General features: G+C 44.1%; 1 protein-coding gene across 1 annotated transcript in view; it reads right to left on the reverse strand.

The window, feature by feature from the left end:
- The window catches only part of LOC139406790 (collagen alpha-1(XXIV) chain-like), a 185,092-nt gene that overhangs the window by 114,352 nt on the left and 46,502 nt on the right, over window positions 1-24,238 (reverse strand). The window contains exons 5-7 of the mRNA XM_071149826.1: window positions 21,439-21,492; window positions 10,338-10,391; window positions 9,623-9,676 (exon numbers count right to left, since the gene is read on the reverse strand). Coding sequence (XP_071005927.1) covers window positions 9,623-9,676; window positions 10,338-10,391; window positions 21,439-21,492 — 162 coding nt within the window. The remainder of the gene's footprint in view (window positions 1-9,622; window positions 9,677-10,337; window positions 10,392-21,438; window positions 21,493-24,238) is intronic.

Here is a 24,238-nt window from a genome sequence, read left to right on the forward strand (position 1 = left end):
TACTATGTATGCAACTGACCTGAGCCATAAGAGAGACTAGGCATCTACTGTACCACTATCAGATTGGTTCTGAAATCATCATCACCCACTAATTAACTTGCAGATTAAGTGTTTGAGCTAGTAAAGTATAAATATTTATTGTTCACAAATTCCACCCCATCTCAAAATCGAAAGGTTTCAACCGTTTGGACGTTTTTACGGAGTGATCTTCACCTCTCGCTTCGGCCATGGGGTGCGCCTCGCAATAGTGATTGGTGTCCTTGTTATGACATTTTCAACTTTACCCCGTATATCTAAAAATGACCACGTACGCCGATTGTTCAAAGCAAAACTACCAAAACTATTGCTGATGGTGAACCTCAAGAATCAAAATAAAATCGGAGGCAATTGGATTCATAGTATTTTAATACATTTTCTGACCACGGACCGATGCACTTTTATCTTAAACATTGGAATTCGCGACCGATGCTTACAGTATATCGGTGAATTGTTACTTCCCAATACAGGGCCTATGACTGACTGAGTTATGCACAGTGATATCTGAACTGAACTTTCATCAGACCAGAGAATCTTGTAGCCTAGTGGTTAGAACGTTGGACTAGTAACCGGAAGGTTGCAAGTTCAAACCCCCGAGCTGACAAGGTACAAATCTGTCGTTCTGCCCCTGAACACTGTTTCTAGGCCATCATTGAAAATAAGAATTTGTTCTTAACTGACTTGCCTAGTTAAATAAAGGTAAAAAAAAAAAATGGTCTGAGTCCTTTAGATGCCTTTTGGCAAACTCAAAGAGGGCTTTCATGTGCCTTTTACTGAGGAGTGGCTTCCATCTGGCCACTCTACCATAAAGGCCTGAGTGGAGAACCTTCCAGAAGGACAACAATCTCTGCAGCACTCCACCAATCTCCAAAGAGGAACTCTGGAGCTCTGTCAGAGTGACCATCGGGTTATTGGTCACCTCCCTGACCAAGGCCCTTCTCCCGAATTGCTCAGTTTGGCCGGGTGGCCAGCTCTAGGAAGAGTCTTGGTGGTTCCAAACTTCATCCATTTAAGAATGATGGAGGCCACTATGTTCTTGGGGACCTTCAATGCTGCATAATTGTTTTGTTAGCCTTCCCCAGATCTGTGCTTCGACACAATCCTTTCTCAGAGCTCTACAGACAATTAATTTGACCTCATGGTTTGGTTTTTGCTCTGACATGCACTGTCAACTGTGGGACCTTATCTAGACAGGCGTGTGCCTTTCCAAATCATGTCCAATCAATTGAATTTACCAGAAGTGGACTCCAATCAAGTTGTAGAAACATCTCAAGGATGAAACAGGTTGCACCTGAGCTCAATTTCGAGTCTCATAGCAAAGGGTCTGAAAGCTTACGTAAATAAGGTTTTTCTTATTTTTTTTATTTTAATACATTTGCAAAAAATTTAAATAAACTGTTTTCGCTTTGTCATTACAGAGTATTGTGTGTAGACTGAGGAAAAACATTTATTTAATAAATTATGGAATAAGGCTGTAACGTAACAAAATGTGGAAAAGTCAATGGTCTGAATACTTCCCGAAAGCACTGTATATTCATGAGCTCACCTTGACTGACAGCTCTTTGAAAAGCCTATGTCAAGCAACTTGGATGCAGTGAGCAGTGTTGCAGTAAAATCCATCTCAAGCAAATTTGGTGATACGCAAAGTATGTGTCACGTTCTGACCTCTATTTCCTTTGTTTTGCATTTATTTAGTATGGTCAGGGCGTGAGTTGGGTGGGCAGTCTATGTTTGTTTTTCTATGTTTTGGGGTAGTTCTATGTTTTCGGCCTAGTATGGTTCTCAATCAGAGGCAGGTGTCATTAGTTGTCTCTGATTGAGAATCATACTTAGGTAGCCTGGGTTTCACTGTGTGTTTTGTGGGTGATTGTTCCTGTCTTTGTGTTTGCACCAGATAGGGCTGTTTTGAGTTCTCACGTTTCTTGTTTTCGTTAGTTTGTTCATGTATAGTGTCTTCATTAAAATACAATGAACAACCACCACGCTGCGTTTTGGTCCGCCTCTACTTCACAACAAGAGAACCGTTACAGAATCACCCACCACAACAGGACCAAGCGGTGTGGTAATGGGCAACGGATAAAGCAGCAGCAGGAGCAGCGCGAGGAGGTATGGACATGGGAGGACGAATTAGACGGAAGAGGACCCTGGGCTCAGCCAGGAGAATATCGCCGTCCCAAAGAAGAACTGGAGGCGGCGAAAGCGGAGAGGCGCTGGTATGAGGAGGCAGCGCGGCGTCGTGGATGGAAGCCCGGGAGTCAGCCCCAAAAATTTTTTTTGGGGGGGCTAACAGGGAGTATGGCTACGCCAGGTAGGAGACCTGAGCCAACTTCCTGTGGTTACCGGGGGGCTAGAGAGACCGGGCAGGCACCGTGTTATGCTGTGGAGCGCACGGTGTCCCCAGTGCGGGTGCACAGCCCGGTGCGGTACATTCCAGCTCCGCGTATCGGCCGGGCTAGAGTGGGCATCGAGCCAAGTGCCATGAAGCCGGCTCTACGCATCTGGTCTCCAGTGCGTCTCCTTGGGCCGGCTTACATGGCACCAGCCTTGCGCACGGTGTCCCCGGTTCGCCTGCATAGCCCAGTGCGGGTTATTCCACCTCGCCGCACTGGCAGGGCGACCGGGACCATTCAACCGGGTAAGGTTGGGCAGGCTCGGTGCTCAAGAGCTCCAGTGCGCCTGCACGGCCCGGTCTATCCGTCACCACCTCCACACCCCAGCCCTCCGGTGGCAGCTCCCCGTACCAGGCTGTCTCTCCGGCCCATCCGTCCAGAGCCTTCCTCCTCTCCAGCGCTGCCGGAGTCTCCCGCCTGTCCGGCGCCTCTGCCGGAGCCTCCCGCCTGTCCGGCGCCTCTGCCGGAGCCTCCCGCCTGTCCGGCGCCGCTGCCAGTGCCGCCCGCCTGTCCGGCGCCGCTGCCGGAGCCTCCCGCCTGTCCGGCGCCTCTGCCGGAGCCTCCCGCCTGTCCGGCGCCTCTGCCGGAGCCTCCCGCCTGTCCGGCGCCTCTGCCGGAGCCTCCCGCCTGTCCGGCGCCTCTGCCGGAGCCTCCCGCCTGTCCGGCGCCTCTGCCAGTGCCGCCCGTCTGCCCAACGCCGCCAGCGCCGCCCGTCTGCCCAGCGCCGCCAGTGCCGCCCGTCTGCCCAGCGCCGCCAGTGCCGCCCGTCTGCCCAGCGCCGCCAGTGCCGCCCGTCTGCCCAGCGCCGCCAGTGCCGCCCGTCTGCCAGGAGCCGCCAATGCCGCCCGTCAGCCAGGAGCCGCCAGTGCCGCCCGTCAGCCAGGGGCCGCCAGTGCCGCCCGTCAGCCAGGGGCCGCCAGTGCCGCCAGTCAGCCAGGGGCCGCCAGTGCCGCCAGTCAACCAGGGGCCGCCAGTGCCGCCAGTCAGCCAGGGGCCGCCAGTCAGCCAGGGGCCGCCAGTGCCGCCAGTCAGCCAGGGGCCGCTAGAGCCCCTCCGCCCGGAGCAGCTGCCCCTCTGTCCCGAGCAGCTGTCCCTCTGTCCCGAGCAGCTGTCCCTCTGTCCCGAGCAGCTGTCCCTCTGTCCCGAGCAGCTGTCCCTCTGTCCCGAGCAGCTGTCCCTCTGTCCCGAGCAGCTGTCCCTCTGTCCCGAGCAGCTGCTTCACCTCTGTCCCGAGCTGCCCCTCTGTCCCAAGCAGCCCCTCTGTCCAGTGGGGTCATTGAGAGGGGTGGGCATGGTGAGTAAGCCACGGAGGCGGACAATAAGGCGGACTAAGACAATGGCGAAGTGGGGTCCGCGTCCCGCGCCAGAGCCGCCACCGCGGACAGACGCCCACCCAGACCCTCCCCTATAGGTCAAGGTTTTGCGGCCGGAGTCCGCACCTTTGGGGGGGGGTACTGTCACGTTCTGACCTCTATTTCCTTTGTTTTGCATTTATTTAGTATGGTCAGGGCGTGAGTTGGGTGGGCAGTCTATGTTTGTTTTTCTATGTTTTGGGGCAGTTCTATGTTTTCGGCCTAGTATGGTTCTCAATCAGAGGCAGGTGTCATTAGTTGTCTCTGATTGAGAATCATACTTAGGTAGCCTGGGTTTCACTGTGTGTTTTGTGGGTGATTGTTCCTGTCTTTGTGTTTGCACCAGATAGGGCTGTTTTGAGTTCTCACGTTTCTTGTTTTCGTTAGTTTGTTCATGTATAGTGTCTTCATTAAAATACAATGAACAACCACAACGCTGCGTTTTGGTCCGCCTCTACTTCACAACAAGAGAACCGTTACAGTATGGATGTTACGTTTGATACCGGAGCTCTGAGTCATGCATCAAAATCTTTAAGCAGTTTACTTCAAAGCAGTATACCGATGCCTGTACCACTTTATCAGAAGCACGTGACCAATGACGTCAGAATCTTTGTTTCGTCGAACAACCACCTGATTGGTTTGGTATTGGTTTGGTAGAAGACCAAAAGGTTACTCCGCGCATGCGCTACAGCGTGTGGGATATAATCTTTCATAATTTGGTTGCTCTAAGTTCTTTTGACCAGCAGGTGCCACTAGTGTACACTGTGTTGTTCAAAGCCTCGGGTAATGAACCTATTTTCAACACAATTGGCTGGAAAGCATCAATGCTTCAGGAAGCTTTGTTCCGCATCACTAACACAAAGCAACTTGAATATTGAAATTGCATCAATGATGTCTCTTGTGATGCACAGCAGCACTGACAGATGTGTTGACTTGACTGCTGCATCTGAGTTTTGAACGACCCTTTCCCCCTTTTGTTCTATGCTGGCTGAAGACCTAGGTAGCCAGTAACTACGATAGCTAACACCAGACACAGATGAAAGGGGAAACATATGGCACTTTTTTATTATATTTTCTGACACCCTACAGTCAAATTCTGGCACCAGTAGAGTAGCTATCTAGCTATATAAACCACGCCTCTCTGCAAACACACCTTCTCTTGGTTCTTGGTTCTTGGTTCCAAGGCGGTACTTATTTAAATTAGGTAAGAGAATATCATGTTACCATTGGTGTATTAAAATGAGAGTTAAGGGGATGCCACCCCTTAATAATGAACCCAAGTGTTTGACACAGGGGAGAGGGACCAGAAACTTTATGATCAGATGTCCAATGAAATAACAGTTGATGCTATACTGACGTCACTCTATAGTGAGGCCAGTCGAATGTACTGTATAATTAAGTGAATATGCTTAGTCAGTAATCCTTGATTCGAAGGGTTGGAAATTTTCCCGTATTTTACAAATGTTCCACCCCGAGAACAAATCACTTTACTCCCAGGAAACCCAGTATTTCCTGCCAAAACAGGAAGTGTCATTCAAAAGCATATAAAGCATATAAATAGGTCTGTCTGTATTTGATTAAAGCTTTGATCAGAAATTCAAGCCTGATGATATCTGAGCCTGATGATACCTGAGCCTGATGATACCTGAGCCTGATGAGCCCTACATGAAATACTTTTTAGAATAAGGCTGTAACCTAGCATGGACAAATTCAAGGGTAGCTTTACGAAGGTTTATAGGTTTATAGGTTTATAGGCTACTGCACATTACACACGACAGACAAATCACAAAAAACATAGATGTAGATATATATGCTCTCTTGGGTAAATGAGTGAAACAAACTCCAGTAGGCTAATCTTTTTGAGTGTGAACTGTATTACTGTACCGTATTGTATTATATGGAATGGAATTACGCACCTCGTTCAAACCATGATAAAGCTAAGAGAACATGAGATTATGGTGCAACACCTGCAGCCTACAAAGTTACATGTGTACCGTGTATGTTAGGAGTCGAGAAGCAAGTACAGGGAGTGAATTTAAAAATAAATTAAACATGGAACAAACCAAGAAACACGAGTAGTGTACAGACAGCTTCCCTAGCCTCGTCCGGCTCTACAGGTTCCCGCGCCTCAGCCGGCTCTACAGGTTCCCGCGCCTCAGCCGGCTCTACAGGTTCCCGCGCCTCAGCCGGCTCTACAGGTTCCCGCGCCTCAGCCGGCTCTACAGGTTCCCGCGCCTCTGCCGGCTCTACAGGTTCCCGCGCCTCTGCCGGCTCTACAGGTTCCCGCGCCTCAGCCGGCTCTACAGGTTCCCGCGACTCAGCTGGCTTTACAGATTCCCGCGACTCAGCCGGCTCTACAGGTTCCCGCGCCTCAGCCGGCTCTACAGGTTCCCGTGCCTCAGCCGGCTCTACAGGTTCCCGCGCCTCAGCCGGCTCTACAGGTTCCCGCGCCTCAGCCGGCTCTACAGGTTCCCGCACCTCAAGGTTCCCGCGCCTCAGCCGGCTCTACAGGTTCCCGCGCCTCTGACGGCTCTACAGGTTCCCGCGCCTCCGCCGGCTCTACAGGTTCCCGCGCCTCCGCCGGCTCTACAGGTTCCCGCGCCTCCACCGGCTCTACAAGTTCCCTCGACTCAGCCGGTTCTACAGGTTCCCTCACCTCAGCCGGCTCTACAGGTTCCCGCGCCTCCGCCGGCTCTACAGTTTCCCTCGACTCAGCCCGCTCTACAGGTTCCCGCGCCTCAGCCGGTTCTACAGGTTCCCGCGCCTCAGCCGGCTCTACAGGTTCCCGCACCTCAGCCGGTTGTGGGTGGTAAATCTTTGTAAATCTCGGTAACCGGGTTCCCACCATTCAACCATACTTGATAGTGTCAAGAAAGGTTTTGTACTGGTCAGAAAACTTTCAGATGTCAAATAAATGAACAATTGATGCTAAACTGTGTCTAAATGCAGGTCAGTTGGATGTATAATACAAGTGACTGTGACCAGTATTCCTTGACACTGTAGCCCAAAGAGTACTCTGGTAGAGTCAAACCAGGATACATTCTATGAGCGTAAACACAACTTTTTAGATGCTTCAGGAAACTGAGTATTCCTCGTCTTTACCATAAAACATGATGAGAAACATCTAAGGCAGAAAACAACTGGATTACGAGAGAAATCGTAAGTCATAATTTAATATAAAATGTATAAACGGTTCAATAAAAATGAGATATTTCCTTCAAAGCCTAGACGGCTTGCTTATAATCCTCAGTCTTTGTATTACAGCCAGATCCTGCATTTAGGTAAACTAGTGCTTATCCTCAGCTTTTTCTTTCAATTTAAAGTTTTATTAAGTTTAGTTGTTTTCAATAAACCAACAAAACCCATTCCACATTCACAGACGTGGCAGACATAAATAATATAAGAAAAGAAAATATAAAATAAAACAAGCAAACTTTCAGCAGCACTATCAGCGTTCCTATTATCTATTTCCAGCCTTAGCTGAGATGAAAAGCAAATAATTAGTATTTACAGCACCTTACACAACATGTATCTAAGCCCACAATAGAATAATACATTTCTTAGCAAAGTATGTGATAGTCATGAACACATTTTCTCTGTCATGATCAAGAACAAAGTCCTGCTGGGCCTTAAGAAGATAGATACACGGGGTCATATAAAACTGTACATCTAGTATTTTCTGTGCCCCAGTATGTATAGAGTGCCAAAATCTGGTAATCTCTCTACAACTCCAAAATACATTCCACTTTCCACTTTCAGAGGTACACCTTTCACGGTCAGGAGAACTGTATGTATTCATACTATGTAGTCTCACTGGGGTGTAATACAATTTGTAAAAAAAATAAAACATTTAATTAGATTCTTTCATTTTTACATTAGTAGAGGAGCAGTATACCCTGTCGCAAACATCCACCCATAACTCATCACTGATAGTTAAACACAGGTCCCTTTCCCAGATTATTTTCAAAGGAGTAAAGGAGGAGCCTCTTTTCTCAGAAAGAAGTCTACAGATATATGAGATTTTGCCTTTGATGGATTGTGATGTAGCAAGAAGGGACTCAATTTCATAAACCTCCTCTTGGAAGTAAATGAGGAAATGACGTGCCTAATTTGTAGATATATATTTTTTTTTAATGGATCTTGGCACATTGAACTCACTTGAAAGGATTTCAGTATAGTGGTTTTCTGATGAAACAGGTCTGAAAAGGTATGCCAAAGATTAAAGTTGGCATCACTCAGGGCTTTTGGCAAGTCTGGGTTGCATACTATAGGCGAGTGAGAACATATTTGGGAGGAAATGCCCAGGTATTTCTTACAATCCCTCCATGCTAGTAGGGTGCTGTAAATCACAAAGGTTTTGGCTATGTTGCCCACTTCACTAAAGTTATTCATGAATATAATTGAGCTTAGAGGCAATGAACCACAGGATTGGGCTTCTATCTGAATCCACATTGAATCTTGTCTGTTTGTGATCCATGTTAGCATGTTGCGGAATTGGGCAGGCCAGTAGTACAATCCTAAGTTTAACAAACAACAAATCCTTCTAACTGTAATGAGTTTTTAGTTCATTTAAAACCCTGTTGTTTTTATCTTCAACTTTATAATTTGTCATTGACGGCCATAATAACAACAAATGTTGTTGCTAAAGGTAAGTTAGCTAACTCATATTTTGGGGGGACAGTAGAGCGAAACCTTTTTTAACAGGCCTGCGTTCCGTGTAGCTCCTCTCCTCCACCGTTTCCTAGGTTGTGACACAGGAACCTTCACACTCAATAAAAAGCCCACTCGGGGGTAAGGGGCTTAGGCTGAAGTAATTTCCTCTGAAAATACCTTCCCAGGGCACAGTTGATGGCCTGGGTATTAGGTTCAGCTACTGCAAACATTGGTCTGTGTCCTCCTGGGAGGCAAGGTAAAGGCCAACCTTCGAAGATCAGACCTGGGTACAAATACTATTTGAAATCTTTCAAATATATTGAGCGTTTGCTTTAGCCTGCCTGGAGTTTTCTATTGGTTCCATGCAACAGGCAAGCTCTATCAAGCACAGCAACATTATTTGAAATGATAGCATTTGAACCCAGTTCCCTCAGATGAGGGCTAGCGGCTTAAAGTAGTAGTCCACAGCCAGTTGCTGCATGTGGAGACAGATAAGGGCTCTCATCTCTGAGACTAAACTGAGGAGAGTTGTGTGAGCTGTGCGTGCTGATGTATGAATTTAATTGGTTTCCTTCTCTGCTTCCTCTTTCTCCTCATGCCATTTTCTCTTTTGAAGAGGCATCGGATGGTGTGCCTGTCATCAGGGGCCATAACCTCCCTCAGAATGCCTTTACTCTTAAAGATTCAGGCAAGGAGTCCCGGAGCCTGGCCGCAGACGGGTCCCGGGGCGACGCACGCATGAGTGTGCATGCGTGCGTGTGTATCTGTGTGCGTGTGTGTCCAGCCCTATGGAGCGACAGCAGGGTGGGCTGAGGTGGCTTAGGACTAGGAGCTCCCCGGCCCCTGTCTGAGAGACAGACCCTCTCTGTGAATGGGTAACATTATCCTGATTACTGAACACAGCCAGGGCCCACTTGAGGCCTCCGCTTAAGGTGTGGCTAATACTTATGAAGCTTATGCAGCGGGAACATCATGTGTGAGGCGAGCAGAAATAGCTCAGATTCAGAACAGAAGCTCATGCAGGGAACTCATTAAATGACAATATGATAATCTAATTGGATCCGGATCAGTTCTCATCATTCATGGCTTCAAAGAGCCAATGGAATGACAGTTGCTTTAGATAATATGCCTACAGTATGTCAGAGCCAGAGGTTAAAAAAAGCCCCGATGTTATAACCGTAAAACTCTTACCGTTGGACCCGCAAACCCTTCTGGACCTGGAAGACCTTGTGGACCTCTGTCACCCTGGAAACAAAATGAGAAAACCATGACAACATTAGACTTGATCAAATAGGTTATTAGCAAGTCAATGAACTGCAACTATTAAGAGATATCAGATAAGGATAAGAAGGCAGATTAAAAGAGACGAAACGGGGAGCTGCAGCTGGCAATGGTTAGAACACAGGCCAACGGAAGTTTCACTGACTGATAATAAGTAGCAACCGTGCCAAAGCTTTGCAGAGAGACACTAAGATATCAGAAGATAAATATCAGAGGAATACAGGATGTGATTAGAGATGAAGAGAATAATAAAAGGAAGTTGAATTGAGAGTGAGAGAGGAGAGGAGGAAATACCGATCAGAAAGAAGGGTTAGAAAACCTCTAAACGTGTAGTTGTGGAGTCAATAAAAGAGGGAACAGATGTTGCTAAAGTGAAGTTGAAAGATATGGGGCAAGAGTGGTTGAGTGAAGTATTCGTTTTTGAACGGGAGAATAAGGAAAGGCAAGAGATTGAGAGTGAGAGCAGAAGATGGAAAGCAGAAAGAGAAACCAGTAGCGAGGGATTGAGGGACAGTTAGATGTTGAGAGAGAGATAGAGAAACAGAGAGAGAAACAGAGAGACAAAGCCATGCTGTCTGTCTGCCTGTCTGCTGGCCAGAGTAGACTAGGTCAGATCATTCTTTACCTTGTCTCCTGGCGGGGCCTGACCTGGGGACAGTCCTGGATCGCCCTTAGAGCCCTGACAGCGACACAGAGAGTCAGGGTCAGCACTTATTTATAGCAGCCAGAACCCCCTCCACTACATACTGTACAGGGGAGATCAAAGTGCAAAGGTAAAGATTCAACGGTACAGTCTTTTCCAATGACAACAAAGTGACTCATTCTTATCCGGAGTCTTATCTCTTATCTCCTTTATGACTGAGAGATCTGTGCTGTTCCTCCGTTAAGGTTGACATGGCTTTCTGCAAAGCGTCTTTCAAGTCTCAGCCAATGACCTGACTCAGTTATTGACAACTGTGATTGGTGGGGAACGGGTCCTAAGCTTCTCTTGAGTTACAAAGCCACCCCACAGATGAGGAGATACAGACAGTGGAAACGTACACACACTAACAAAGGGACAAAATGCTACAAAAGGATGACTGCTTTGTAGACCCCTACTTTCCCCTTTTTAACCATAACATGTCATAGTAATTCATTCATTTATTCTATACCCTTCACTCAATGAAAGTCCAAACATTTCCCAGGCCATTGAGTACTCTTACTTCAGTACGCCTAAACATGAAATGACATACAATCCACATTTTCTGGGCCTGAGACAAATGTTAAGCCAGTGTTTTATGTACCCTCTTAACAGAAGTCTATGTTTAGACTCGGGGTCCTCCTGTCTGATCAAGGGATGCTCTGCCCGAGTACAGGTGACACCTCAGAGGCCTATACTACAATACCTGTTCATCACTACTGATTACCTGCTCTCAACAGGTATTTCTCTCCGGGGGTTGAAGCATTACATTTCACTGGTTTTGACTGACAGCCCATTCAAGCATTCAGCTGTTAAGGGCAGGGAGGGGTGTGTGTGTGTGTGTGTGTGTTGTACCGCAGCAGAAGTTACTGGCAGTGAAACCTTGATTCCTTCTCTTCTCTGTTTGAAAAATGTCAACAGTGCATGGCGTTCATTTAGAGCCTCTATCAGATCCCACGAGCCATTCGTCATTACATTTCATGCTGCGCTCAAACAACCGTCAACTGAAGCTTTTCAGCTTTCGGCACATCAACCAGGGACCTCAGACAGACACAGGTTTGCTTGTTTTTTTCTTCTTTTCTCATCCCTCTGTTTCTTCCCTTCATCCCTTAGACTTCACAACACAATTTACAAACAAAGACAAAGCGTTCCCCACTCTCCGACCCAGCCTCCAGTGTGGGTCTGAGGATGAGTCATTGTGTGTATGTGGTGTTAGCTATAGTGATTTAGGATGTTTCAAAAGAACCCAATGGGGAAGCCTCAAGGGCCATCGCTGGCCTCCCATGGTGTCCACAACAGGGTCAAAGGGCACACCAGAACACATCCATCAATGTCTGAGCCTTCTTTCTGACAAATCAGAGAGGAAAACAGGACATTGCTGCCTCTGTGTGCGGTCCGGAAGCCCTTACGGAAAAACCACATTATGTGAAGTTAATGTGATGACGTGTGACAACATGTGAGCATGTGAAAACATGATCTCATGTGAAATAAATGTGATAACATGGGGATGCAACATTTCCACATGCGCTAACATGAAACTACACACGACAACATGTGAACATGTGAAAACATGATCTTGTGTAATACAGTGCTTTCGGATGAGACTCGAAATTGAGCTCAGGTGCATCGTGTTCCCATTGATCATCCTTGAGATGTTTCTACAACTTGATTGGAGTCCACCTGTGATAAATTCAATTGATTGGACATGATCTGGAAAGGCACACAACTGTCTATATAAGGTCCCACGGTTGACAGTGCATGTCAGAGCAAAAACCAAGCCATGAGGTCAGAGGAATGGACCGTAGAGCTCCGAGACAGGATTGTGTCGAGGCATTCAGTCCAAAGTATTCCATCTTGGTTTCACCAGAACAGAGAATCTTGTTTCTCATGGTCTGAGAGTCCTTTAGGTGCCTTTTGGCAAACTCCAAGCGAGCCGTCATGTGCCTTTTACTGAGGAGTGTCGTTCTAAAAACCAGTTTTCACTTTGTCATTATTGGGTAGTGTGTGTATATTGACGAGATTCTTGTATTTTTTTTCAAAATATGGCTGTAATGTAACAATGTGGAAAAAGGGAAGGGGTCTGAATACTTTCCGAATGCAAACATGTCAATTGTAAACACTGTTAAAAGCACTGTGTATCATAATGACTCATTTTTGTTTTCACATGTGATGTGTAATGTTCCTAAAGAACATTTTCACATGTGAAATTTCACATATTAATTGTTCCAATCATGTGGTTTTTCAGTAAGGAAGATTTACATAAAGTACAATTTTCTGTCCAACTATGCACAAACAACTGAAACCTACACTTATCCACTTAAACAAATACAATTTTCACATCAGAATGATAGTGAAATTGACACGGGGCAGCATAATGAAATTGTATAATGTTTTTGTTTACACTCCCAAATTGTGAACGGATAGGGTTTGAATTGGAGCTTACCCACCAACTGCAGGGGCGTCTGGTGCCATCTCCCAACCAACTCTCACCACAGACAAGCTTAGTGTAACGACCTGGCCACAGCCACTACACCACAGCCGTCTGCACAGCACAGCCCACATCCCACATCCCTGTCAGAGGTAGCTGAGTCTGAGAAACTCCAGCTGTTTTTATGGTTTATATGACGACTCGTGGTACAGATGAGAAAGGTGACGAGCCTACAATGTATCCATCCACATTGATGGCCATCTTGAAAGTCACACAAGAATAGCAATTTACGCTATTATAGTAATTAAATTGCTAATAAATAAGGAAATGATCTCATGTAAAACATTAAACGAGTCTCCCTGTCCCGTCTCTATATACCCATTGAATAGGACAAGCACAATACAATTCCCATATGAGGCGAACCAACAGAAATAAACCCCTAACCATCAGGATTCCAGGTTTGGGGAAGGCGGCCTGGGAAGGCAGGTGTGTTCTCCCACTTATACAGTTACACAATATTCTTGGAAAAATCTTTCACAAATTGTCATTTTCAGGTAAAGAACAAAACAATCACATACCCCCTACATGAAACAGTAAACCTTTTATGGCCGGAACCAGCACAAACCAGTTGAACGGTCCTTTGATATCCATAGGGCTGGCACGTTGTTTCACATGCAGGCGCTTGTCCATTCACATTTTTTTTACAGGTGTTAAGGTAAAGACCATAAGCAGCTCGTGAGTTTTAAGTTTGGAGAGGCTTACAATGTATCCTACCATTTCTACCTATCTGAGTGAAAGTTATGATATATGCACATTTTCATTTCAACAATTCCGTTTTTAATTTCTCAGAATCATTGTCACATGGTTAATCATAAAATCTGAAGTAAAATGATAAATATCCGAAAGTTAGTTGAATTTTAAGGTGAGCGCACCAGCCTCTGCCATTAGGACACATTGAAACACTGTGGTCCATTGGCGGCTAAAGAAATTAGCGCATAGAACCTAAAGGCCAATGCAGCAGTAAGCCTATAACTACCATCGTTATCTAAGTAAAATACATAGGCCTAAAGCCGAGAAATAAAAACAGTAGAAAATATCCTGATGAAAATTCCTGCCTCCCTTTCGATCTGTCTTGACTTGAGCTATTGCTAGTGAAGTGCAACATTGTATCAAATCATCAACTGGATCGGCCCAAAGCCGTTGCTAGCACACTTGCAACATTGCATCAACTATCCTATTCCAGGCTCTCAGAGTTTCCCACGCCAGTGAGCTCGGGACAGACAGCTGTTTTTAAGGACGTTTCCACTGGATATATGGGAACATCGGATCATGATAGTTTACTAATTCACACAGAGGCTTGGTGATTATCGAGGCCGTGACTGTTGGAAAGATTTTTCAAATGCTGAGGAACTATAATTTGCAATGGATGTATAAAAAAAACAGACTTTGTTCACAATGTGTGAGGCGAAGAAAAAATTACTGAGAAGCTCAGCTTATTAGTGGTGGACGTGGTGAGTTAATTGCTAAATGGGCATTTTCAGAGGAGGAACTTCTTGATGCAATTAAAGCCTTTAAGTCTGGGAAAACTCCAGGGCTGGATGGAAAACCAGTTGAGGTAAAACAAACCTTTTTTGTTGTACTCAGAGGACCGTTACTAGCATGTTTTAACCACTCATATAAAAAGGGTAGATTATCAGATACTCAACCAGAAGGTCTAATTTCATTATTACTGAAACAGGACACAAGTGGTAAATATAAAGATCCAGCTCATTGAAAAAGATGTCGAGGCCCCTTACACTTCAGTGTTGTGATGCAAAAACTTGAGGAAAATGCATAGCGCATAGAATTTAAAAGGTATTGTTGGATATTACACATCCTAATAAACAGGTTTTTACATGGACGATACATTGGAGATAATAGAAGATAAGGACTGGAAACAATAGAACACTAGGGAAAATCTAGGAAACCAGGCCTGGTATTCATAGCTGACTTTGAAAAGGCTTTGATAAAGTATGACTGGAATTTATTTGTAAATGTCTGGAATATTTCAGTTTTGGAGAATCTCTTATACAATTGGTCAAAGTTATGTATAGTAATCCTAGGTGTAAAATAGTAAATAATGGCTACATCTCAAAAGTATTATACTGTGGTGAAGAAAAACAAGGTTGTCCACTATCGGCATGTCTATTTATTATGGCCATCGAAATGTCAGATCCAACATTAAATAAATATAATATTATTGTTAAACTCAAATATACAAATTGAGAAAACATTTTTTTATAATCTTTGTAAATTAGATCATAAATAGGACTGGTGGAGTTACGTCACACATGTGGCTAACAAAAATATATGGAAATGTCTGCTCTACCCAAAAGTGGATGGGGTGAAAGTAAGGAACTTGTCTGTCGGCCCTGAATTAAAGACCAAAATTGGTTAAGGAAAATTGTGAATCAGTTTAATTTAAGGACCAAAAAATTGACAGCTGTGCCATATAGATTATAAAATTGTAAGGACCAACGCTGGTAGACAGGAAGCAAGTACAGGGAGTGAACATTTAATTAACAATGGACAAGGAACAGGACAGCATCTGGACATGAATACATAACGACATTAATGCTGACACGGGGAACCAATGGAAGAACAGACCGATAAATGGAGCAATCAACAGTGAAGGAGTCCAGGTGAGTCCAGTAAGCCCCGATAAACGTAATGATTGTGACAGGTGTGCGTAATGAAGGGTAGCCTGGCGGAGAGGAAGAGCGGGAAGAGAATTTTGATGTACCAATTTCATGGCACATGGTTTATGAACTGATACACAAAACAATGCCAGATTCAAAACTTAAGAGTTTTTCAATTTAAATTATTATACAAAAATCTTGCAACCAATAGAATGTTATATATGGGCATATACAATAAGCTTATGAAAATAAAGAGTCGCACACTCCATATATAAACACCTAGTAATTTATTGTGTAAATCACCTAATACATTACTGGGAGTTGATACAGTTGAAGTCAGAAGTTTACATACACCTAAATTGGAGAAATTAAAACAAATTTTTCAACCACTCCACAAACTTCTTGTTGACACACTACAGTTTTGGGAAGTCAGTTAGGACATCTACTTTAATTTTTCCAACAATTGTTTACAGACAGATTACTTCACTTATAATTCACAATTCCAGTGCGTCAGAAGTTTACATGCACTAAGTTGACTGTGCCTTTAAACAGCTTGGAAAATGTCAGAAAATTATGTAATGGCTTTAGAAGCTTCTGATAGGCTAATTTACATAATTTGAGTCAATTGGAGGTGTACCTGTGGATGTATTTCAAGGAGTACCTTCAAACTCAGTACCTCTTTGCTTGACATCATGGGAAAATCTAAAGAAATCAGCTAAGAACTCATAAAAAAATTGTAGACCTCCGCAATTCTGGTTCATCCTTGGGAGCAATTTTCAAATGCCTGAAGCTACCGCGTTCATCTGTACAAACAATAGAACGCAAGTATAAACACCATTGGACGACGCAGCCGTCATACCACTCAGGAAGGCGACGTGTTCTGTCTCCTAGAGATGAACGTACTTTGTTGCCAAAAGTGCAAATCAATCCCAGAACAACAGCAAAGGACCTTGTGAAGATGCTGGAGAAAACAGGTACAAAAGTATCTATATCCACATTAAATTGAGTCCTATATCGACATAACCTGAAAGGCCGCTCAGCAAGGAAGAAGACACTGCTCCAAAACCACCATAAAAAAAGCCAGACTACGGTTTACAACGGCACATGGTGCCAAAGATCGTAATTTTTGGAGAAATATCCTCTGGTCTGATGAAACAAAAAATAGAACTGTTTGGCCATAATGACCATCATTATGTTTGGAGGAAAAAGGGGGAGGCTTGCAACCTGAAGAACACCATCCCAACCGTGAAGCAGAGGGGTGGCAGCATCATGTTGTGGGGGTGCTTTGCTGCAGGAGGGACTGGTGCACTTCACAAAATAGATGGCATCATGAGGGAAGAAAATTATGTGGATATATTGAAGCAACATCTCAGACATCAGTCAGGAAGTTAAAGCTTGTTCGCAAATGGGTCTTCCCAATGGACAATGACCCCAAGCATACTTCCAAAGTTGTGGTAAAATGGCTTGAGGACAACAAAGTCAAGGTATTGGAGTGGCCATCACAAAGCCCTGACCTCAATTCTATAGAAAATGGGTGGGCAGAACTGAAAAAGCGGGTGCAAGCAAGGAGGCCTACAAACCTGACTCCGTTACACCAGCTCTGTAAGGAGGAATGGGCCAAAATTCACCCAACGTATTGTGGGAAGCTTGTAGCTACCGGAAGAGTTTGACCCAAGTTAAACAATTTAAAGGCAATGCTACCAAATACTAATTGAGTGTACGTAAACTTCTGACCCACTGGGAATGTGATGAAAGAAATAAAAGCAGAAATAAATCATTCTCTCTACTATTATTCTGATATTACACATTCTTAAAATAAAGTGATGATCCTAACTGACCTTTAACAGGGATTACTTACTAGGATTAAATGTCAGGAATTGTGAAAAACTGAGTTTAAATGTAGTTGGCTAAGATGTATGTAAACATCAAATTGCAACTGTATATGGAGTGTGTGACTGTCTATTTTTATAGCTTATAGTTTATTTGCCGTTAGTCAGCACCTCTACATGAAATTATTATCTCTGGGTGTGCGCCAGCCCATATTTTTTCATTCGGATATATAGGGATACAACCATCCCAGCTCTGCAGATTTTGCTGCAAGGGACAGATTTATTAAATCATTTGTTTTGGTAGTGTCCATATGTATTTTGTATTTGGTCGCAGGTTCAGGAATGGCTGAAGAATTGCAACATTTACCTGAAGCTAACTCTGCAAATAGCACTGCTGGGTGATTTGAAAAGTCATAGTCAATCGATCAATAATATAATAATACTCTTATGGATAAATATTTTTGCTAATTTACAATCTGTAGAACCTATGAGAATAGAAAGGTTCAGAACTTTTTTTGAAACAGCACAGTTGAAAAATATATGGCAAATAGCAGTGGTGTACTTTACTATTTATATTGTTTACAACTTTAACTTTTACTTCACTACATTCCTAATTTAAAATGATGTACTTTTAATTCCATAAATTTTTCCTGACACACAAAAGTACTCGTTTGTAAATTATGACTGTATTGCAGTGCCCATGGCTATCCATAAATAAATAAATAAACAAGAAAATGGTGCAGTCTGGTTTGCTTAATATAAGTAGATTTAATTTAAGTAGATTTTAGCAATTACATTTACTTAGACTTTTACTCAAGCAGTATTTTCCTTGTGAGGCGTCTGTTTCTCAAACTAGACACTCTATTGTACTTGTCCGCTTGCTCAGTTGTCCTCCCACTCCTCTTTCTATTCTAGTTAGAGCCAGTTTGTGCTGTTCTGTGAAGGGAGTAGTATACAGCATTGTACATAACAGTTTTCAGCTGTGCAGCTGTGCTCCAAAAGGGTTTTCTAATGATCAATTAGCCTTTTAAAATGATAAACTTGGATTAGCTAAGGAGTGATTGTTGCTGATAATGGGCCTCTGTACTCCTATGAAGATAATCCATTAAATAATCAGCCGTTTCCAGCTACAATTGTCATTTACAACATTAAATTGTAAATACACTGTATTTCTGATCAATTTTATGTTATCTATTGAAATGGCTTTCAGATCTCCATGTCATAATATTCTCTATCAGAATCACAACAACTCTACCACCTTTCAGGAAAGATGTTTTCTGAGAAGAGCATTTGCTACCGGTTCGGAGCACCTCGAATTCAGTGTAGACAGGGAATTTTCGACTGTAAATTGTTTTAAACATATCAACGTCTCGCATATGCAGTCAATTCTCCACATTTAAATTGGATTTCAAAATATGGAAACTGCCCTGAAGGCACAGATCTACAATCAGAGGGTTCAGAATTGTTCGTACATTAGTTATCGACAGAGCCGGTACATCAAGCTACCATCACTAAAACATAATCCAGAAAATATTGCCGATGTCAGCCTTTAATGCAATGCTATCACTGTTAGTATTCATGTTATATTTTTGTTCATCTAAGCCTCATTCGGTATGAGTGAACTTGAGCCAGTCAATGTAATGTTACTAAGGACCCTCCAGTTCAGGAAAGGGGTCAAGTCAACCCCTTGCATTAAAAGTCATCAGAGACTTCACATTACAGCAAGGTTATCTTTTTCTTTCGGAAAATACATGTGTATCCTCCTCTTTCCAGATGAAATGAATCAACACTCCTTCCTCCTCACCGACAGCAGGGTTTTTTACATGCATCTATTTAACCACCATCCCTTCTTTTCTCGTCCCGCCCCTCCCCCTTAACTGCCTACTCAATCAAATGACAGACACAGGTATTTTCCCCTCCTCCATCAGCAAATAACAACCAATCAAAAGGCCTCTGTCATGCCCACGGGGCACTTTCCACCCCAAAACTCTGCTGCTGCTATTCACCACGACAATAGCTGGGAAAAGTAACCTTTATTTAACTAGACAAGTCAGTTAAGAACAAATTCTTATTTCAATGACGACCTACCCCAGCCAAACCCGGAAGACACTGGGCCGATTGTGCGCCACCCTATGGGACTCCCAATCACAGCCAGTTGTGATGCAGCCTGGATTCAAACCAGGGACTGTAGTGACACCTCTTGCACTGAGATGCAGTGCCTTAGACAGCTGCGCCACATCGGGAGCCTGAGAAGAGTCTATCTATCCCTTCCAAAGACACGTTGATCTGAGCACCATAGAGATATACGTTTTTATCTCAATATTGAGCACCTACCACCCACTCTGTGGCAGAGTAATGTTGCTTATCATTCATTTAAATTGCCAACCATAATGAAAAAATATGAAATTAAGTACTATTCCTCAGAAGTTAAACAGAAATCATAACGTTGACCCCAAGATGAGTAAGATACTAGTCTCTCTAGACAGACGGGTTGCCTCCCACAATGTACCAGCTTAACACTTCTGTACGTGTACAACACCAGTTTGGTATACACTGTTAAAAGTGCCCTCACTGCAACTGAGCTGCCACCAATGCGTAGGAGACAACCTCAACTTTATGGAAACACATCGTCCTGAGATGTTTTGAAACATTACATGGTGTGTCGTAGCGTCATTTAGTCAAGTGTTACGCAACACCTTGCCGGGGACTGGGAGCACTAATGGAAAAGGTTGAAAACACAAGTATGATGTTTAGAGTTCTGTTTAGTGCAGAATTAGATACCTTCTCCTTTTGGTGTCGTTTCCTCTAAAACTATTGTGGTGTTTCAAATCCTGTCTATTGCAAAATTAGATCACTTCTTCTGGAGTACTTTAATGTTTAACATTGATTTATGTATCTGATCATTTGCCAGTTTAATCCATTTTGGCAGGCATTGTTGAGCACAGTAGTAACTAGAGGTTTTACTGCAAGCATTGCAGGATTCCGTACTTGCCTCTGTCATAAAAAGTTGGATATGTGGGAATGGGTTGTCTCATCACTCATGTCATTTTGCCTGAAGATTTCGATATTTGTTCACCATTACACCTCGTGGTACAACAAGCTGCTTAATACTAATGTAGAAGTATACTTGTCTTTCTTCAAACATGCATATAACATTGTGTAGAAATGTTTGAATTACCCACAATCCTCTAAAAACAGAGCCACGTGGCAAGATAGGAAGTGGGGTTCAATTACAGCTTCCGCCTGTCCCACCTTTTACATGCCCCGAGAAACCCCAAAAGTGTTTTGACAAAACTTTCCTGAAAACACCAATATTCAGATTGAAAAAGCACTTTGTGTCTTTTAGAGTACTTGTATTGTTTTAAAACACTGTCTGTGTATCAAAACACTTACATTGGGGTTTTACATTCCACCACCAGATCTCAGGTTAGGTGCACCACTTTCCATGGTTTCATTACACAATCATGGTGTTTTGAGTCTTTCTATTTTTACAGTGTAGAGGAAAGGGCAGAGTTGGGACATCCGTCTTTCCTACGTCACTGCACTAACCGTTTGATGCCCAAGCGTAAACATCCCCGGACACAAAATAGTAGCTGTCAAGATGAAGATCACTGAAGATATTTTTAAGGAGTGCATTTCCCAAGTGGCTAGTTTGCATTAACTACCTTTGCTAAAACCACTGTTGACATTTTGCCGGCAAACGTAGGTTTCGCATTACGACGTTCTGGCATGTCTGCCTCGTGATTTGTTGAGAGCGTTCTGTCTGTAGTCTTCTGTCTGAAGAGGACCCTCCCCAGAACAATTTTTGTCCCTTTTTGAAGTTGCCATGAGAATCTGTCATTAATCCCAGAGTGCTGTTGCTGCCCTAGGTCTGGGATTTCCGAGGCTAGTTAGGTACTGCTTCCCTCTCACTAGGATTAGACCTTACCCTTTTGTGGAGCAGAGGAGTCTGGTAGTCAGAGTATGACATTGAACATTACAGCCAGGGCCCTGACAATAAAACTGGTCCTGGCTGACCCCTGGGGGCCTCCACATCCCACAACATTAACAAGACTCTCTCTGGAGCTCAAGGGGGATGTCTGTGCCCCCCAACCCAGGATTAGGGCACTAACCTTGGGACCAGGAAGACCAGGCAGGCCAGGGTTTCCATGTGGACCAGTAGGACCCTAGAGAGACAGCGAGAGATAGAGAGAGATTAATTTACAGTAGATCTACTACATCACAACGACAGCATAGCATTATTGCTAAGTGGATGGGTCTCTACAGAAGGTGTAAACGGTACAGTGAATTAGTCATACTGTATGTCATCAACAGTTCCCATCTTTTAGCCACAAAGATTAAAGGTAGATAAAACTGCTGAAGGAGTCAGTGATTGTAGGCTGTGATGAGATATAGTGAGACCTTTTCTGAGTATTACACATATTTTATGTCACATTTTTCTTCATGTGCCAAACTATGCCCTACCTTTAAACCGTACAAGAGTGCACTTTCAAGGGAACACCTTATAACATACATGCACTCACTTTGAGTACAACTCACACATGGGAACAACCACACGTGCATGCTCATGTACACACGTACACACGCACACACACACACACACACACACACACACATCTGCACCCCTGCTGTTGCCTGGCTTAAGCTGCATTCTCTCTATAACACCCACTACAAACTAAAGCTATGAGGTAAGACTGCTCTCTCCCATAACAGTAATCAGTCACCATAAATGGCTGTGATCAGGAGATGACAGAGACTTAACGTAGGGGTAATGATGACCCACGCCTAGTTTTAAAGGTGTCTGTGTGTCCTCTTGACACTGGGTTGTGTTGTGGTGTCACAGTCTTGTTCTACCACCCAGCCCCCAACCTCTCCCCCTGGCGCTCTACTTTCCGCGACTCCAGTAAAACCCCATAACAAAGGATCTCTCTCCCCCTCTGCCTCCCTCCCTCCTCTCCCCATTTATCTAACTACCCGTCTCGCTCTCTCCCCCTCTATCGCTGCAACTCTCTCCTCCCACCCTCCTCCTATCTCTCTCTATCGCTTTCTTCTCTCGGTCGCTTTCTCTATCGCTTCCTTCTCTCCTATCTCCCAGAGCAGATTATTTAAAGTGGGGGTCTGTTCTGTGTGTATAAAATGCTGCCACCTGTGGAGTGTGGGATTTAGCTAAGGTACAATACAGGTGAGTACAGTACAGTACTGCCTCTTGCTGAGGCAGCAGAGTTCGCAGCCCACACAGACACAACCCCCCATTACAGTCATTTTCCACCCCATAACAAAGCCTCCCTCTGTCTATGCCTCTATGGGTCACCGCACAGTATGTAAACCATATGTCTCCACAGTTGGGTCCCACGAGGGTTTACCATTATACAGTAGTTTACCTGTAGACAATTTTTACTGCCTGTCTGGCTGGCTGCTGGAGGGTCCCTGTCTGTCTGACACACACTAAACACGCGTAACCAAGAGGCTTGATGTGTTATAAACAAGACTTTACAAAGATAAAAACAGAGAGAGGTGCATCTGTGGTCTTCCTGAGTATAGCTGGCTAACTGTGATTGGCTTCTAGCACTGAGATGCAGTGCCTATCTATAAATAGCACACCCAGCTTCCTCATCCCCATATTGTTATTTGTCCTCTTGCTCTTATCCTCTTTTGCACCCCAGTATCTCTACTTGCACATCATCATCTGCACATCTATCACTCCAGTGTTAATGCTAAATTGTAATTTTTCTGCCTCTATGGCCTATTTATTGCCTTACCTCCCTACTCTTCTACATTTGCACACACTGTACATAGATTTTTCTATTGTGTTATTGACTGTACTTTTGTTTGTGTAACTTTGTGTTGTTGTTTTTGTCGCACTGCTTTGCTTTATCTTGGCCAGGTCGCAGTTGTAATTGAAAGCTTGTTCTCAATTGGCCTACCTGGTTAAATAAAGGTGAATTTTTTATTTTATTTTATTTTTTACCTTTATTTAACTGGGCAAGTCAGTTAAGAACAAATTCTTATTTTCAATGACGGCCTAGGAACAGTGGGTTAACTGCCTTGTTCAGGGGCAGAACGACAGATTTGTACCATGTCAACCTTCCAGTTACTAGTCCAACGCTCTAACCAATAGGCTACCCTGCCGCCCCGGCAGAATAAAGAATAAATAAAAAATCTTGACTGGCTGCATCACTGCTTCGTATGGCAACTGCTTGGCATCCAACCAAAAGGCAGTACAGAGGGTAGTGCATTTGGCCAGTACATCTCTGGGGCCAAACTCTCTGCCATCAAGGACCTCGATACCAGAGGAAGGCCCAACATTTTTTTTAAAGACTCCAGCCACCCAAGTCATAGAGTGTTCTCTCTGCTACCACACGGAAAGCAATACCGGAATGCCAAGTCTGGGACCAAATGGGAGAAAGCGGGAGCCGGTGAGTCCAGATGTGTATTCGGTTTAACTTGCTAGTTAGCTAGGTATGTGGCTGAATTAATGAGGAGATGGGGCATTGTATATTCTTAGCTTTCTGCCATGTTTGAGAAGTCAAAGGGCTTTGGATGAGTTATCTGTACAGCTGCCACTGCTATCTTGATATCCTATAAAAATAAATATCCTTTCGGTTCTCGGCCCCTGAGTCTGCTCCTCTGCCCCTCTTCTCAGAGCAGAGAAAGCAGGCCCCGTTGCCCTAGTGACTCCAGACACCACACAGACACAGCATGTATACATGGTGCTCCAGAGTCAGTGCTGTTTTTCCTTCAGACCACCATGCATCCAAACATTGTTCCTTTGCACTATATCTCTCGTTCACATTTGGTTGTAAATGTCCAAACTCACCCCAAAAAATGCATTCTGTACCTGCTACCTATAGATGTAGAACTTTATGAGCTGGATTGCCTGTCTTTGCAATTAGTTTATTTTAGATTGTGCTC

The sequence above is a fragment of the Oncorhynchus clarkii genome, chromosome 4 (assembly GCF_045791955.1).
Source record: "Oncorhynchus clarkii lewisi isolate Uvic-CL-2024 chromosome 4, UVic_Ocla_1.0, whole genome shotgun sequence".
Taxonomy (NCBI): domain Eukaryota; kingdom Metazoa; phylum Chordata; class Actinopteri; order Salmoniformes; family Salmonidae; genus Oncorhynchus; species Oncorhynchus clarkii.